General features: G+C 38.6%; 1 protein-coding gene across 5 annotated transcripts in view; it reads left to right on the top strand.

Moving 5' to 3' along the window:
• TLK2 (tousled like kinase 2) overlaps positions 1-18,904 on the top strand; it is a 117,398-nt gene that overhangs the window by 94,382 nt on the left and 4,112 nt on the right. For all 5 annotated transcript variants that reach the window (XM_053930712.1, XM_053930711.1, XM_053930709.1 and 2 more), the window contains 6 exons: positions 261-342; positions 4,136-4,227; positions 9,323-9,412; positions 12,923-13,092; positions 14,306-14,444; positions 18,079-18,190. In XM_053930712.1, coding sequence (XP_053786687.1) covers positions 261-342; positions 4,136-4,227; positions 9,323-9,412; positions 12,923-13,092; positions 14,306-14,444; positions 18,079-18,190 — 685 coding nt within the window. The remainder of the gene's footprint in view (positions 1-260; positions 343-4,135; positions 4,228-9,322; positions 9,413-12,922; positions 13,093-14,305; positions 14,445-18,078; positions 18,191-18,904) is intronic.

Raw genomic sequence — 18,904 nt, 5'->3', positions numbered from 1 at the left:
ACAGGTCTGATTGTGACTACGTGGAGAGTGGCACCTGTCTCGTGGCTCTAGAGCTAGTGCTGTTCATTGTAACTGTGCTGTATCTTTGAATTCTGTAACTGTCTTTATGCTCAGAGTTAGCTCTATTGGCGTTGATTGCAAAACTGTCAGCAGCAGCTATAGTCATGTGTGTAACATGTTAAATATTCTGGAAATTTTGCAAATTTGGAAGATTCTGTAATCCTTGACCTCAGAATGTTATGTATTCCCTGTTTCCACAGATTTAAAGATCATCCAACGCTAAATGACAGATATTTGTTGTTACATCTTTTGGGTAGAGGAGGTTTCAGTGAAGTTTATAAGGTAAGTATGAGGAACAGATACAGAGACTAAGGGTTAAATTACTGGTTATTAACAACTGAAGGAACATTTAGAATAGTGGTAACTGTGGGTTGGTATCTCCTGGTTGAAATTCCTAACTTTTAAGAACTGCTTTTAATAAAGTTCAATCACTAAGCAGGATACAAGGTTTTACCCTGTTTTTCAAGTTTGAAAAATAAATATAGATTTTTTTTAAAAAAAACAGGGAGGAAAACCAACACTAATTTCTGGGCAGTGGAATTATGGTGATTTTTATTCTTGTTCTGCACTTTCTGCCCAACTACATTTGTTAGAAATGTATATGCATTATTTTTATTCTCATAAGAATTTTTTTTTTAACAAAATGGATATGTTATCGTTAATTCTTATTTGAAAGGCTGCCTTTTGATGTTCTCTAAGTCAAAGTAGCACTGGCATTTGGAAGGAGTGTCCTGTCTTAGAGTGCTTCTGTCAGACTCCTGTCCTTCAGTTGATTTTTACTAAATGAGGAATTCAGCCAGTTTTAAATATAGCTGCCATATCCATAACATATTTACCAGCCACAGCCTTCTTAAATTTCTCTAGATGTTCCTGGTGCCTGGCTTTTAAACACTGAATTGATTTCTTAAGTGATCTTTACTGCATGGCCCTTGGTAATAATTCCCTATTTTCTAAGGTGTAGCCTTCATTGTTAGGTTTTGTTTTATGCCCATATGAATTTATATATGGGAAATCTTTTGTGTAAAATAATCATTTTCACTTCACACACACACACAAAAACAGTAGAAACTAGTTCTACTGGTTTCCCCTTTTTACTATTTTTTGAGGTAATATGTACATAAAGTTTATAATTTTAATTAACCATTCTTAAGTGTACAATTCAGTGGCATTCAGTACATTCACAATGTTGTGCAACTATCATTGCTATCCATTTCCAGAACTATAATAATATTTTTAGTGTACTGCTAGGTTTGATTTTCTAGTATTTTTTATTTTTATCTGTGTTTATAAGTGGGACTGACCCATGCTCATCTTTGGTGTGCAGGCAGCATTGTCTAGCTTTGATGTCGTATCATCCTAGAGTGAGCTGTGGAATTCATTACATGGGAATTGTTAGCTTCTTGAAAGTTTGTTAGAGCCAACTCATAATCACATGGGTGGGTGCCATTTTAGAGGAAAACTCTTTGATCACCTTTTCAGTTCCCTTGTCAAATACTGATCTATTCAGATTTTCTTTTCCTTCTAAAGTCAATTTTGGTAGTGTAGTTTTTCCTGGAAATTGTTTATTTCACCTTGATTTAAAAATATTGTCCATTCCTTAGTTATTCCTCTTCTTGACTGGTGGGTCAGAGATTAGTCAGTGGTTTTTCCCCCTCTAAGAATCAACTTTGTTTTGTTGATCAGACCTATTGTTTGATTTGCTTTCTATTTTATTAACTTTTGCTTTGAATCTTTTCTTCCTTCTACTTTCTTTGTTTTTATTTGTTTTCATTTTTGAATCATATGCTTAGTTTTTATTTGGTAATTTTTTATTGCAAAAAAAACCCACATAAAATTTACCATTGTAACCATTTTTAAGTGAACAGTTCAGTATGTTGGGTATGTTCATGTTACTGTGAAAAAGACGCCCAGAATTCTTTCATCTTGCAAAACCGAAGCTCTAATTGTTATCAACAGTTCTACTTTCCCTCCCTTCGCAGCCCCTGGTAATTGCAGTTCTTTCTGTTCCTTTGAAATTGGCTACTTCATATACTGCAGATAAGTGGAATCACAGTGTTTGTCTTTTTGTGACTGGCTTATTTCACTTAGCATAGTGTCCTCAAAGTTCTCCTTGACTAGTGTGGCTCAGTGGGTTGGGCATTGTCTCACAAAGCGAAAGGTCACTGGTTACATTCCTGGTCAGGGCACATGCCTGGGTTGCAGGCCAGGTCCCTGGTTGAGGGCGTTCGAGAGGCAACTGATTGATGTTTTTCTCTCACATCAATGTTTTTCTCCCTCCCGTCTCCCCTCTCTAAAAATAAATAGTTTTTTTTTTTAAAGAGTTCATCCCTGTTGAAGCATGTGACAGGATTTCCTCTTTTTTAAGGCTGAATAGCATTTCATTGTATGAATGTACCAAATTTTCTTTACACATTTGGCTGCCAGTAGACATTTGGGTTGCTTCCTCTTGTCTGTTGTGAATAGTATGGCTTTGAACATGGTACAAATAATCTTTTTTAGTTCGTTTGGTGATATCCCCAGAATTGGGACTATTCCTTTTCTTTAAATAATCAAAATCGGTTATTGGAGCTTCCTCCCCAGTTACTAGTGTTTTCTTTATCCTGTTTTTTCCTTATGTATTCTGTAAGCATTTTAACATTTGTGAAATCTAGATGCTTCTTACAATGGTGCATACATTGAATGTAGTTTGTTTTTTTGTTTTTTTGCTGTTCTTCACTCGTCAAAAGCCTTTCTTAAGTCAGAGGTGGATCACAGTGCCTTGGGTTTAAAAATATGGAGAAAAATCATACTTACAATGTCATTAGTGTTCTTATAAATTAAATGATATTTAATATGGCTTTTAAAGACTTGAAATGGTTCTCTGCTCTTAAAGCTGTGATGGTGTACATGCTTGGTGGACTTCAACTTCTGTAAGAAAAATAGAGTTCAAAAGTTTCCACGTCTGTGGAATAAGATACTTTGTTTGAATGGAGTGGTTTTTATATTTTAAAAAATACTGGTTTATATTTAATGTAAATTAGAAGTTTCTCTTACAAGCAGCCATCTCTTGAATGCAGCGCTTTCCGGGAGGCAGCTTACATTTTAAAAGACCTGTAAAGCAGTCATGACTGTTCCTGGACAGCGTGTCTGTGCCTGTCGCCTTTGTGGGTTCACACATATGTGGAAACTAGCAGATGGGTGGTAATAATGTTGGAACTGAAGTACTAAATTTTTTTAATCTTAACTTTAAAAACTAAGAAAAACTATTTATTCCAAAGGAGTTCCTCAATAAATTCTTTCATGTGGGGGAGATCGTCTGTTGTATAAAAATGCTATTTTATCAGATTGTTATTTACGCTCAACATCATTACTCCTATGATAGAGGACCTAGCTGATGCTGGATTTGCCAACAGAGGTGGTCTTTGAGGAAAGCATGTCCCTTTGTTGGGACAGTGCTGGAGAAGTGACTTGGTGTGGCTAACTTCAGACATTGTTGGGATCAAAAACTGCTTTTTATTTACTCAGCATATATGAGAGGGATTAATGGTAGGGATTTTTTTGTTTGTTTTTGTTTCTGTTTTAGTAAACACAATGTGACAAATCACAGTTATTTTCTAAACAAACGTAGCAAAGAAGTACATCCTGAGGGGTTATTTCTCAAGAAGGCAGTCTGTATCCCCAGCATTTCAAAAGTGGCAGGACTTGCCTTTGAAGCATTTCAAGTCCCAGTGTTAGCTGAGGTACAAGAGACAACCTAAGGGAGAAAGGTCTCAAATAGGGTAAATGATGTGCAGAGGAGAATTGTTTGGAAGTGGCTGGGAAGGCACGGGCTCTTTCTGTTTGTGGTGTGTGCTTGGTTTTATTTCCTAAACCCCTTGGTGCCGGTGTGTCTAGAGACCTCTGTCTGATCACAGGTTTCAAGAAGATGGTTTCTACTCTAAAACAAGTATGTGATGTGTTGTCTTCTGCTGCTGTTTCATGTAATAATGCATTTTGGACTTTGAATATGTCGATCTGTTAAATAGAAGCTTCAAGTTAGTTGCCTGTAATTCTTGTTAGCATTTATCCAGAATATAATTTATTCCTTTTTTTATAGGCATTTGACCTAACAGAACAAAGATATGTAGCTGTGAAAATTCACCAGTTAAATAAAAACTGGAGAGATGAAAAAAAGGAGAATTACCACAAGTAAGTGATACTAGAGTATCTGATTTGTCAAAATCTAGTAATAATAGCTTGAGTTTGAGCACTGTGTTAGGAGCTTTACATGCATTGTTGTTGTTTCCTTTAATCCTCGTAACTGTTCTAAGAGAGTCAACTTTCCATCTTACTATTGAGGAAACTGGTACTTAGAGAATTTGAGAAATAGTTAAGAAATGGCTGGGCTGGTATTTAAATCCAGACTTCCCTTAATCCCAAACCCATGCTCTTAACCTCTCCTTCCATTGGCTACAATAAAGAAAGCCTCAGAACTTGTTGTTGCTTGTCTGTAGAAATCAGAGAAGGGTGTCCTTTAGTAGTCTAGGGGCCCTGGGAACCACCTGGTGAGGCTTCTTAAGCTGCTGCAGTCATTTCATCATGGAGGAGGCAGATAGTTGGGAGGGTGTGGGGGACCTGGTATGCCTCAGTGGTACTTGTTTGACTTGTTCAACTCCTCAGTGCTGTGCTCACCTCTCCTGGCACAGTTTGCCCATCTCAGGGTTCTTGGTCTTCAGTGTCCCGTTTACTGTGCTAGCTTCTCCTCAGAATGCCTGTAGCGGCCCTCATCTGTACTTGTGGTGAGGGGGTGACTTCTTTAGAATGAATAGTTATTACATGTGCAGATGTGAGTTTCTTTGTTCCACTAATGTCATGTTTTGCTGGTTTCCTCTGAGCTTCAAAACATTGGAGTTCATGATTCATTTGCTTTGGAGGCCATACAGAATCAGTTTACTATTAGGATCCCCACTGGGCTTAATGTTGTTCCCTTGTAGGTACAAGTACTGAGTTAGGCATGTCGTACCCCTGAAAGGAGGAGATGGCCTCTTTTGATATGAAGAACCCGCCTCCTTTCTCCAAAAGCAGTTTTGGTGGTTTTCTTGTAAATTGTTCTTTGGAGGGGAAAAAATAGTAGACTTTGAAGTAGACTTTTACTTGGCTTCTAAATCTCAAGGGGAAAATAAACATTTCTACATCATCAACCACTTCTTGGCACATGGACCAAGGCAACTTTTGCTTTACACCTATTGGTCATCAGCGATCCAGGCACTCTTCCTGTTCTTTGCAGGTTGGCAGTGGCTCTCGGCCCTGGGGAAGAGAATGTTCCTTTGGTAGTCAGAGAAATAGGGCATAGCAGAGGTGGGAGAAGGGATGATATGTGGTTTATGCATGGCATCCTGCATGTGCACCTTACGTGACAGGCAGCTGCGGTCCAGATGCTTCTGAGGCACAGTTACATTATTATAAGTACATTCCAGTCACTTGACGTGCAGGAGGAATGGCAGGCTGCAGTGAATGCCAGGAGCATTTCAGAGAAGGAAACCACATGTTCTGACTAGTTATAAATGAGAAATGTCCCCATTACATTGAGACTTTCAGAGTGCCCATGAGTGTTGGAACAGTATATGCTTCTCCTAAAAAACGTCCTCCAGCTATCCTTGAAGCTTGTTGTGTAACTCGTGTATGCACTGACCACTCTAACCGTTGACTCTGTAAGGGATCAGCCTTGGTCAGCCAAGACCAAGAGGTCAACCAAGGCTATCTTCTGAAGAAGATAGTTCCTATGCCGGGATCTATACATACTTTGCCTAGTCTCATTATCCAGCTTTTGGGCTGACCTTAAAGAAAACTCGAATGGGTGTTCACACCCCAGTGTTTTGAACAGTGAGGTATTGAAGCCAGAACTGTGTACCTCCTTGACACATTGGGCAAGTTCTTGTGGGTATGAATTGGAGGGCTTTCTCACATTTCTGTACCAGAGAGTCAGAGAGCAAGTGGAGGGGATTGTCTTGTGTTTCTGAGCTCTTTACCAGCCCAGCTAAGGCTCTCGGTGGTGCCTTCGTACTCCGTTGTCTCACCTGCGGTGGGGATCGGCATGCCTGAGCACCTACCTCTGTGGAGCCATCTGGGCAGTGGCCATTTCCCAGCTGACACTGGGGAGGGGGTGTGCAAAGTTATTATGATGTCCATTCATCCTTGGGGGGAAATTTTTAAGCACTTCCACCTTTTCTTTGAAAGATTTTTTTCTTGCTAAGTGATATGAAATCATGTTGATCAATTTCAGCCTACAGATAATAATGAATTCACAAAATATTAACTTCTTTGAGCTTAAAGAGGTTTAAATCAAGTACATAACAGATTTTAGAGAGTGCTTTAAAAATTCAGTATTGGTGATTGCTGGGGGGAGGGGGGTATAGGGGACTAAATGGTAATAGAAAAAATATAATAAAGATATATATTTTTTAAATTCAGTATTAAACTGAAAAGTAATATACTTTAGTGTTATATAACTTTATAAAATATGAAAATGCTGCTCTATGCAAAGTTAAGGTCTTTTTATTGCTTTTCCTTTCATGTGGATGACTTTCTAGTCCCATCTGGAATCAAGATATTTTTTTGGGAAAAAAGAAGAGAAAGTCAAAGAAAATAAAACACTGTTGTTTTGTTTAATTTCGAGTACTATTCTATACCTTCTTTACTCTCCTCCTTCCCCCACAAACAAAAAGTAAACTGATTGTTTTACTTTTGCATTATTAAAACATTAATAGGTATTACTAGATTTCTTTGACTCTCTAAAATATATTAAAAACTAAACAGTAGGAAAATTTCATATAAAGCTTTCTGCAGAAGTAATTGCGTTTTATATACTCTTGTATGATACTCTCTTCTAATCTTCTAAGATAACATCATTTTGAAAGTCTTAAATATACATCCTACTTGTAAGAGAGTCAAAAACGTTAACACTGGAGTGGATGAGTTTCTTCCAGATACTTAGTGAAGTCTCTGTGTTTACAGTGCATTTGCCCCTTGGATGCTAAGTGCACACCTGAGAGCACGGCAGAGCCAGTGCCTCGCCTGACCAAGCATGAGCAAGCGCTCTCAGTGCGCACAGCAGATTCCCTGAGTCGGGGAGGAGTTTGAATGACACTTCCTTTCATTCTTAATTTGTGCCTCCTTTAGTTTTCTCTGTTTGCTGTAACTTACCAGAGAAATTGATCTCTGTTCTGAAATGCACAAAATTAAATGTTAAAGCAAGAGTGCAGGGAACTATGGATTTACAGTGTGCTAGAGTAAAAAATGACTTGAAAGTTATCTATCTAGTTCATAGGTTTCTAAGCTTGTTGTTTTTTAAAACAGCATCACCTTTATTTTACCAAATGAAATATTACATGGAATCTTGATATATGAAAAAGGATAAGTGGGGAGCTACTTCGGTGGAATGTGGTGTGTGTGGGGGGGGGGAGGTTGGGCCAAAGCTACCTTTCTTTGCTCAACTTTTCCACAGGGGCTCCAGAGGTGGGTATCTCCAGTGAGCCCCTTTAAAACTGCCAATCCAGGACAGTTGATGGTAAAGCCCAGGGAGGAGGGCTCACAAAGCCCAGACTCGAAGCCAGGTTTCTTGGTCCCAGTGTAGCATGGGTTTTTTTTTTTTTCTTTTTTAAATTGTTATTCAATTAGAGTTGTCTGCATTTTCTCCCCATCCCTCCAACCCACCCCAGCCGAACCCACCTCCCTCCTCTGCATCCACCCTCCCCCTTGATTTTGTCCATGTGTCCTTTATAGCAGTTCCTATAAACCCCTCTCCCCATTGTCCCCTTCTGATACTACTCTAGGTGTGACAAGTCTTTCTTTTCAGAAAAACATAAAAATGATGAAAATAAGCATCAGAAGAAGCAGAAATTGCCAAAAGTGGCACCTTGAAAAATAAGCCTAGTCAGCCCTGACTGGTGTGGCTCAGGGGATTGAGCACAGGCCTGTGAACCAAAGGGTCACCTGTTTGATTCTCACTTTGATTCTCCCAGGGCACATGCCTGGGTTGTGGGTCAGGTCCCCCATAGGTTTCATGTGAGAGGCAACCACACATTGGTGTTTCTCTCCCTCTCTTTCTCTCTCCCTTACTCCTCTGTAAAAATAAATAAAATCTTTAAAAAAAAAAAAAAAGCCTAGTCAAATACAGTTTCCATTGGGGGAAAATATATTTAATTACTTTTAGACTTCTATTCCCCCCTTCCCAATTGTTTTCTCAACTTTTTGTTAGTTGAATACTTTTCTGTGTATTTCTGATATGCTAAAATATACCAATTTCAGAAAACACCCTTTTTTTTTTTAGCTTTACTTTACCATGCTTTGGAAAGTTTTTTTTTTAGTGACTCTTACTTTATAACAAAATGTCCCAAACTAAATGGTGCTAGGTTACTTAAAATATAATCCTTTCCTATTGCTCTTTGTAAATAAGAACTAAATACTTTAAAAATCATTGGTAATTATATTGTATAAATATGTTCTATTATTTTAAAATTCAGTATATGACTATGTCCTAATATATAGTACACTTCTGTTCCTAATTTTATTAAATGCTTCTAAATTGGAAAAGTACTAAAAAAAATGTTAACATTACATTTTCTTAGAAGAAAATAAAGCTGATAACTCTTTAAATCCTTTTGTAAGGAGTAAGACTTAAATACAAGTCCTGACTGGGATAGCTCAGCTGGTTAGAGCATCATCCTGATGTGCCAAGGTTGCAAGTTCGATTCCCGGTTAGGACACATACATGAATCAACCAATTAATGCATAAATGAGTGGAACAACAAATCTCTCTCTCTCTAAAAATCAATAAATTTTTAAAAATAAAAAATAAAACATACAATTCACTGCTAATTGCCTTTTATAACCAGTAATCCTTTTACCCAAGGAGTTTATATTCTAATTAGATATAACACCTGGATATAAACATTTATAGATTTGAATTATCACCTTTAGAAGTTAAGTGGGAGCTGTTTTTATAATTTTTAAAGCTCTGATATTTGCCTATAAATATAAAAGAGGTGAGATTGTCATAGAATGAACTTGAAAAGGATAAAATTTATTCATTCAACAAATATTTGAGCACCTACTATTTTCTCAACAGCTTGCTAGATACTAGTAGAGAAAATAGGATGAAGAAAGATAAGGGAACCAGATGGATCTGAATGGAAGGCGTGGAATGAGTAGGTGCAAACAATAGAGAAATAAGAGACTATGTAGGAGTATCCTTGAGTTCTAAAAGGCCAGAATACAAAATGTTAATTTTCCATTTTGTTTGCAGGCATGCATGTAGGGAATACCGGATTCACAAAGAACTGGATCATCCCAGAATAGTTAAGTTGTACGATTACTTTTCACTGGACACTGACTCGTAAGTGCTGTACCACTTCAGCTTAGTAATTAATACTAGTAGTGTGTTGACTACTCATGGAATAGAATTTAAATCTGGATCCAGGAAAAACTCTTTGAGGGAACCAAATATATTTATTTATGGGCAATAATCATATGTAAATTCAGAACTGGGCCAGCAAGACATCTCTTGGCCACAGAATGGGTGCATTTGGTGCTGGTAAATGTTTAACTTTCAGCTTGGTGGGTAGAGGGATGGGACTAATTTGTGGTATTTGCCAATTTCTGTGGTATAAGTACTCTCAACATGTCCAATTTCAGTCTGTCAATTAAAAAACAGCTTTATTGAGATACAACTTATCTACCTACTATAGTTCACACTTTTAAAGCAGCGATTTTCAACCTTTTTTTTTTTTATCTCATGGCACATATAAACTAATTATTAAAATTCTGTGGAACTCCAAAAATATGTTTTTGTGCTTACCTGACAAAAAATAGGTATCATTTTGATTCACACTGGACAGCTATTGTTTTGTTGGCTGTTGTCATTTTTTTATTTGACAATCAAAGGGAGAAGAGGTCAGTGCCCCTGATTAAGTAGTCAGGTGTTGCATGTTTTAAAAATTCTGCAGCACACTGGTTGAAAATCACTGTTTTAAAGTATGCAGTCAGTTCTGTGGTTTTTAGTATATTCAGAGATACGCATTACCATCTTCAGAGTCAATTTTTAGAACCTTTTTATCACCTTGGAAAGAAATCCCATACCTTCTGCTGTTGTCTCCCTGTTTCTCCACCTTCTACCCTCAGCCCTAAGCAGCCACTAATCCACTTTTTGTCTCTGTAGTTACTATTCTGGACTTTCATATGAATGGATCCTGTATATGTAGATTTTTGTGATTTGCTTTGCTCATGTAGCACGATGTTTTTTCAAGATTTATCTTTGTCATAGCATATATTAGAACTTCCCTTTTTATCATCAGATATGTTTCATTGTATGGACATAACACCTTTTGTTTATCCATTCTTTCTGCAAATGGCTTAATAACCAGCTCACAAAATTCCTGAAATTTAACTATCAGCTCTCAGAATCTGGCACAAATTGGTGCCAGCATACCACTTACATGTACCAGTGAGTATGGACTGTTTATTTTAATAGACTCTCTGCCCCACCCTGACAACTGATGAACACTGACAGGCCTTTTAAAGAAATACCAGAGACGTGATTTTGTCATAGAATGAGAATGAATATGGCATAAATGAAGGCATTGCCTAATGCTCTATGTTGAAATACAGGTTCACAGGCTTATAGGATGTTAGAATTGGAAAGGATCTCTGTCTAGCCTTCTCATTTTGTAGGTGGAGATTTGAGGACCAGAAGTTATAATACTTAGGTATTGTTGTATTTAATTGCCAGGTATAGATAAGTTCTACCACTTCGGGGTTTATCCAGGAGTTGAGAAATATTTCAACATTTGGAAACATTTTCTCTGTAGGAGTCTAAACTGAGTCAGGAGAACTGAACTGGGTCTGGCGTGCAGGTGTTCTTCCTAGCCTCCCAGTGTAATTCCAGGAGTTTTGGCCTGTTTCAGGCAGCAGCTGGCTCAGAGATTGCTGCACAGAGAACCAGCCCATATTTAGAAATGACCCCAAAAGGAGACCATCATTACCTTTGGGAACATGATCTACTCTTTCATCCAGTCTGGGATTTCTGCTTTACAGTAGGGTGGCCATTGAATCAGGCATAGCCATGTGTGTAGCATGGAGTGGGGTTCAGAAAAACACCTAGGTAGAGAGCATGTCTCCCCAGGGTGGCTTTACTGTTTTGCTTTAAGTAAATTCCTTGAGCTCTAGGTAGCATCACCACCACCACCACCCTGCCCCAATGGAATTACAAAAATTATTTTAAAGATAAATATAATGATTTAGATTATCTGATGTTTTGAATTCTATACATACTTTTAACCTGAAAAATTGAGTTCATTCTGTGCTATTCTTGAGTTGTTTTTGTTCTTCCTGTTGTGTGTATGATGAATTTTCATCAACAATGTCAGATCATCATTTTAGAAAGTCCTCTGTGAGTTGTTTGAATATGAAAAGTGAGATTTTATTTTCAGCTTGCATTTGGGTCAAAGAATAGATTCACTAAGCACAAGAATCTGTATCTCAGATTTTAGTGTCTCAGATCAGAGAATCTATAAATTTCAGACACTCTCAAATAGGGTCCTAGCATACGTTAGTATGTTTCATAAGAATCATAAAGCTGTTGTTAGTTAGGGACTCCACAGGACTGTCTGTCCACATTTCACTTCAGTTCATTTTGAAGGCCTCAGATTGCCTAGAGGCCCATAGAGGCTCATAGATCCTGAGTTTGTTTGCTCTCAGGTCTGCTCCTCATCCTTCTCCTCTTGTGCACCTTAGGTGAATCGGCCCTTGCAGGCTGTGTTTACCAGGCTCCTGTGTCAGTTCTTGTTCAACTAGATTTGGTCAATGGGGAGACAGAGATGGTGGTGGGTGGAGGGGGCACACCCCCTTTACTGTGGTTCCAGTTTCCCTTGGTGACCCCTGGGTTCTGGTTGCACCATCTCCTCCCTCTGGCCCTCTGGCCCTAGGGTGCGAATGACTTTCTGCTCTAGATGATCTCTGGGGTGCCTCACTGGCCGGTTGTCTTCTCAGATCTTTCATCATCTGTGTGTTCAGTTCCCTGAATTAAAGACTGTGTTTGAAATACTCAAGTGCTTTTTATTTCCTGGTTAGACTCTGGATGGTAACACCCATATTGTCACAGCTTTGAATAGTTTAAAAGGTGTTCATCTCTCAGGAACACTCAAACAGTTCAGGGGTCCTTACTTCAGTTTGTAACTGCCTTGGAAGATAGACACATGACCCTTAATGCCAGGAATGGTAATGCAATTTAAAATCTGGGTCTGTTTAATGTATTGTTATAAATGAAGAAAGAAAAGCCATACTACGTAACAACGCATTTGTTAGAACCATAGACACTGTAATTTAAAAAGCTCTTTTATTCCTCGTGTTTAGCAAAGAGAAACTGTAGTACAGTATTGTGTCAAACTGCCAGGAGGCATGGTATGCAACTAGTTTGGGGGCCTGGGCAAACCTGAGATTTTCCCTCACTGTCAGCACTCCAGACTCACAGAAAATGTTTGTAGTGAGAGCTGTGTACTTGATCACAATATGCTTGCTTAGAAATGGGGTGTGGTGTGGATATGTAAAGACCCTTCCAAAAAGATACCCACCCTAAATACACTGCAGCTGAGGTGTGCCATGCATGGGCTTCAGCACAACGGATTCCAGCGTTGGGGGGTGTGGAGGCCCTTCACCAAGAGAGTAAGCTGTTTTCTTCCAGTGCCCACTGAAGTAGCTAAGACTGAATAAAGAATAGGAGAGTATTTTAGGGAACAAAGAAGAAAGGAGTGAGAAGCTAATTACCTGAAGTTTTCCCTGGGGCTGGTTTAGCTAGTCTTAATCTGCTTGCTCTTGTCTCATGGTCAAATGTTGGTTTATTTGTCTTTAGGTTTTGTACGGTATTAGAATACTGTGAGGGAAATGATCTGGACTTCTACCTGAAACAGCACAAATTAATGTCGGAGAAAGAGGCCCGATCCATTATCATGCAGATTGTGAATGCTTTAAAGTACTTAAATGAAATAAAACCTCCCATCATACACTATGACCTCAAACCAGGTATGTCTAACTTTGAAGAGACAGTATTGGTGGCTTTTCGTTGGTCTTATAAGTGACTTTTAATTTTATAAAGTGAGAGAATTTGGCAGGAGCCAAGAAGGCCTAAAACCATCTGATTTCAGCTTGCTTTAGTAGGTGTGGGAATGAAACAGCCCTGGCCACCAGTGGTGGGTTGGGGAGGGTGGGTTGTATTAAATGCTCTGGGGAAACAATGCCCGGTGTTTAGAGCCAGGGCAGCGCATGATGTCAGTCCGATTAAGAAAGAACTGTTCTGGCAGGCTCCACTCTGTTTTTCCCATTACTCACACTGCATAGCAGTTCCTCTACTCCAGGTCTCTTTGATAAGTGCTCAGAAATTAACGACTTAGGTTGCACATGAATCTCCTGTTCCATTAAATTCCATGCAGAGTTTTCCATATTTTTGTCTGGTTACTATCTGACTTGGATAGTCATCAGCAGAAAGCAGAGGGCAGTTGACTTCTTACCTCTAATTTTTGTTGAAGTCTGCGTGTGCTATTCTCTGTGGACGCTGTAACCTGCTCTGTGTTGGTGTGAGGACAATGGTTCCCATTTACCCCCTGGTGTGGCCCAGTTGTTAAGTTTGCTTTCCCATTCTGGTAGCTGCATATTAACTCTTGCTATTCAGTATTCTTCAGTGTTCTAATACAGTTCACATGACTAAAAAACTCCATGTCAGTGAAGTGATTTTTAAGAGAGACGGCCAATGTGTGATTGGGTCTTCCATCACTGAATTTAATACATTTTCCTGCCTTAGGAGCTGTAGGTGGCACTGTGGTACTACCTTTGATTCCCTTGTAAGTTTTCTTTGATTTTTTTCCTCCTGAAACTAATGTTCTAAACACGGTGGTTTTAGAGATCCTTACTGAAAGTTGAGATGAACCTTTCCCACCATTTCTGACCAACTGTACAAGTGCTATTTGACTTTGGCAAGTTATAATTATTTCCACTGCTCATAGTGGTGGTTTTGGCACATTAAGCAGGTGATTCTTGGAAAATAGGAGGTTGCAGCCAGACACTGAGGACTCTTCCCCCGGCATTCAGAGTCCAGATCATTTCATTCCTGGGATTTACGACGTTTGGTATCGCATGCAAGAGTTTGAGTTCAGTTGTCTCCCTCTTGTCTGTTATTACCTTGGATTTTTCTCTTAATTAGTAAGTCTCTTTTTATTCATGAAGATTTTTATCTTTTTAGGTAATATTCTTTTAGTAAATGGTACAGCGTGTGGAGAGATAAAAATCACAGATTTTGGTCTTTCCAAGATCATGGATGATGATAGCTACAATTCAGTGGATGGCATGGAGCTAACATCACAAGGTGCTGGTACTTATTGGTAGGTATCTGGGAGATCAGCCAGGTTGGCTGATGGAGATGTGGCTGTGCGATGTTGAAGCGTTGGTGATTAATAGTTAATACCTGCATCCTGTCTGACTCTTTTATTTATATTAATGTCCTAAATTTTCTTTCTTGAAAACCATTTAGAGAGAGAGATCATGTGTGGTCAGGTGTTTGAGTTGTGTGTTTCCTCCGTAGATTTGGCCCTACTCAGTAGGTGGAGATTGAGGTTGCTCATTTGTATATAAAGAATGGCCCTAAATTCTTTTCAGTTCAGATGCAGGTCTCACTCTTCGTGGGTTAATGGGGTGAGGGATTTGTTTCTAGAGTTGCCCGAGGTTGACAGATTCTCAAGAACTAAGGACTTCTGAAGATCAGGATGTAAAAAACAACCCTTGAAATCTAAGTGGGAAAAAGTCGGCAGTTTGCCAAGAAATGTATCCATCTCCCTTAGTCATGTTCTAAAAGGTTTTGAGTCACATTTCTTCCCATCTGTTGTCACACATTTCTCCCCAACCACCCTACCCCAGCTAGCTCTACCTGCCTCTTCTGTGACCTATCCTGCTTCTGCCCAGTATGGCTAGTATGACTTTTGACAGTGAGGACCATGAAAGTCACCTATAGCACGGGCATTTACAATAACTTTGTGATCGTGTGTGTATTGGTAGAGTGGCCTTTTCACATCTGTGGTGGTAACACAAAGCCACGTATTAGAACATGTGATTCTGAACATGAGAAGGTGTTCAGTAGCAGCACAAGGATTGGGTGACCCATTCCTTCGGGTGACACGTGCTATTATACCCCAGGGCCAGTTGGCCAGGTCAGTTACATGTGAGACTGTAGAATAGTGACTGTCTAGAAAGGAAGGTGTTGATCTGAAGCAGAGAAGAACCAGGGGTGTCTTTCTCAGCACATAGGGTCAGTCCTGTTGTCAGTCTGATCATACGTAAGTTACTTGTATTAAAGAACCAATCAAATCCTGCTACAAACAACATTTCTAGTTTCTCTTGCTCCTCATTGTTTGTGAAAATGGTGCCTATAGAGAAAATCAGTCACTAAATTAAAACTTTGAGATGCTAGGTTTAAAATAGAAGCTGCATTTACAGTGTTTATTCACTATGGAGGTTATTGTGGGTTAGTGTTCCTGTTGCTAAATGATACAGAAATATCTGCTGTTGGAAATTCTGGAAACAGGTCTCTACCTCTGTGTATAAATTCCCTGGGACTTGGATTGGAGCTATTTGTTTGATACCTTGTTCTTTTGAAAAGGTGAAGCCTTTTCATGTTTAATTTTCTCATTGATACCTATTGCTATATTTGCTAAGCTATAAAAATTCAGTGGTTGGAATTTAAATAAAATTTATACAGTGTTGGGGATTAGCTTTGAAGCCAGCTGTTTGGGTTGGCGTAGATAGAGAGGGATGTCTGACTAAGGGCTCACTGAGTGTTGATAGATACTGCAGCTAGATTATGAGTACGGGGGGGTCCATTTTACTGTCCTTTCTACTTTCAGTTATATTGAAGTTATTTTCATAGCGAAAAGTAAGGTAGGGAGGGGCTACTGAGAAGATGAAATTTTATGGGTTTCTACAAAGGTTTAAAAAGTCTTCATATTGGTAGAAACATTGTCATAATAATCATCCTTAATATGTCATCCTCTTACGATGTCCCAGAGAGAAACCAGTAGACAGGAGGACATAATTCTAAGCGAGTGTATGTGGTATTTGGTTGTTCCAGAATCATTCTACATTGAATACTACTTTTAAGTAAGTGACCTTTATGTAGACGAGGCCTTGAGACTCAACATTTTTTTCTATGAGGATTTTATCGTCATGGAATATGCAACTATGTTTGGTTTTTGTTTTTGTTTTTTTTTTAATTAATGTAGTATCAGAGAACTGTCATCTACTCTCCCTCCCAAAGTCCTTGATAAGGAATTAAAATGCTTATTATTTTTAGTATTTGGGTGAAGAACTGGTGTATTTCTTCATTTACAGATGGGGGGAAATGGAGACCTATAAAGTGATTTGCCAGACTTCTGTTGAGTGGCAGTGTCTTTTGCATTCTAAATATTTGGCCAAATTGTTACTCTCCATATGGACAAGTTCAACAACCTTCATTCTTTCCCGCCACCACCACAAAAAAGTTACAAATACATTAAAATGATCATTTTAGAGTCAATACTCTATTATATATCCAATATCATAGTTGATATATATATACATGTTAAATAATCAAGAACCATAAAAACTAGGGTTCAGGGAGGTTTTAGTAGCATTTGGAAGAGCTATTTTTAAGATAAATTATTTTTCCTATGTTTCTTTGCCATTTTCTCCTTTGTGAGTTCTGTATCTCCTATATGTCCATTTCTCAATGTGTGTTTTGGCTAAAAGTTTTCATTGTGAAATAGTAATCTAAGTCAGTGGTCTTAACCATCCAAAAATGTCTGTTAAAAATAATAAATATAAAACAAGAACATGAAACTAAACTTCTTTAAAAAAAAATGGCTGGTGGATCTCTCCACACCATGCCCCTTTCTTGTATCTCTCCTTTCTTGGAGAGTGAATAAAAACTTTACTTTCTTTAAAAAGCAACAACAACAAAGAAAGCTCATCATCTGAACATTTTTTTTGCCTCTCAACTCTGTGGTCCCCTTTATGCATAAGTTTAGGTTTTTATATCAGAAGCACAGCAGTGTCTAAAATAAAGAGTTTTTCACAGAATTGATTTTGCCAGTATGAAACCTGCAGGTATTGATGTGTTACCTACAGAATTCTGCCTTCCAGCTGTGTCGTAGCTGAGACTCCAGGCAGTGACTGGAAGCATATTTGTTTGGTTTCCTAAATGCCAAAAGGCACTTACCTTCCATACCATACAATTTGGTGTGGTTGGCTGTCCAGCTAGTCTTTTCAGAGGCCAGGGGTGGATGGGGAGGGAAGGAATTCAGGTGAGGATTGAGTTGTGCTAGCTACTAGTTTGGTTAGCTTTTTCTGCACTATTAGTCTTTCTTAGTAAGCCCCTGATCACCCTTTAAAGTGGGAAATGTAAAATATCCTTTGATAATATGAACTTTAATGTCATCATTGATTATATATTGTAGTTATTTTTCAGTCCAGATTACCCAAAGAAGCTATAGACAGCCATTCCCCTCAGAGATTTCTGCTGGGTCCTGAAATCATTGGGACTTTTAAAATAGTTATTTCACAACATCTTCTTCAGCTAAAGTGAGACTGACACTACTACGGTTATGTTTTAATGTTTGTTGATGCCGCTGTCATAAGGGGGAGTGCACATCTTTCAGGCTCTGCCCCCTTTCAAACTTGTTGAGTGGCACGTATGTCAGGCACAACCCTTGCAAGGGAGGCTGGGGTGGATGAAATAGGAACTACAGAGAATAGTTAACCTCTCTCATTGAACTGAGAAATGTATTCAGTATTTTAAGTCTTTTTAGGACATTACTTTCTCCTTATCTTAGTGTGTCTTTTCACTCACTTTCTCCAGTTAGGTCTAAGTTGCTTCTTCAGCAGTTAAAATTCAGATATTTTCCTTTCCAACAAGGTCGTCTTTGCCTGTACATGTCTTAGTGTTATGCAGTCATTTTTCTAAAAACTCTCATTTCCTTTTTGTCCTAGGTATTTACCACCAGAGTGTTTTGTGGTTGGGAAAGAACCACCAAAGATCTCAAATAAAGTTGACGTCTGGTCAGTGGGCGTGATCTTCTACCAGTGTCTCTATGGAAGGAAGGTAAAGAAGGAGGCCTGTCTTGGGTGGTGTGCATACAGAGAGGAGCATGGTGTGGATCGTTCTCTTGGAGTTAATCGTTGGACTATACACAATGAAATCTTGAAAGTTGTGGTTTGAACAAAATACAGACTTAATAATAATAGCTTCATGTATAAGCAGAAATTTTCTACCCTGGAGCACATAGTGAATTCTGCTGGGCTCTGGAAAACACGCATTTTTTTGCTGTTCTCAATTAGATCCAGGATATGTTTTGATTCTAATAATATGTTATAGGGAATTATGTGAAATAGTTTATTAAAGTATACAATCTTCACAAGAGCCATTCTTAAGGGTCCCCAAACTTGAATCTTGAAATATCTGCAGGGCTCTTTATTCCCAACCACTCCATTAGTCAAAGCTCTTATTAATAAAAGCATGCTTTATATTTCTGTACTGGGAGGTGGTATCAGAAAATATTGATTGTCACCTCTGGTCAAATGCTATATCATTGGAACAAGTAATAACCTAGGTAGTAAAGTTCACCTCATGAAATCTCACATTTGGTGAGCATCATAATACCTTTTAGTGTATATATTAGGATCCAGCTGTGTGTGTGTTTCTGTGTTCCAGTGCTCCCCTTAGGCTGTGTATGTGAGCCATTCGGGAGTTCTGCAACTCCCTTGGACTCTTAATATTTTGATTACAATCCCCAGACCTAGCTGTTAATTCAGATTT

The sequence above is a fragment of the Desmodus rotundus genome, chromosome 9, assembly GCF_022682495.2.
Source record: "Desmodus rotundus isolate HL8 chromosome 9, HLdesRot8A.1, whole genome shotgun sequence".
Lineage (NCBI taxonomy): Eukaryota > Metazoa > Chordata > Mammalia > Chiroptera > Phyllostomidae > Desmodus > Desmodus rotundus.
This window is presented reverse-complemented; position numbering and strand designations above follow the sequence as displayed.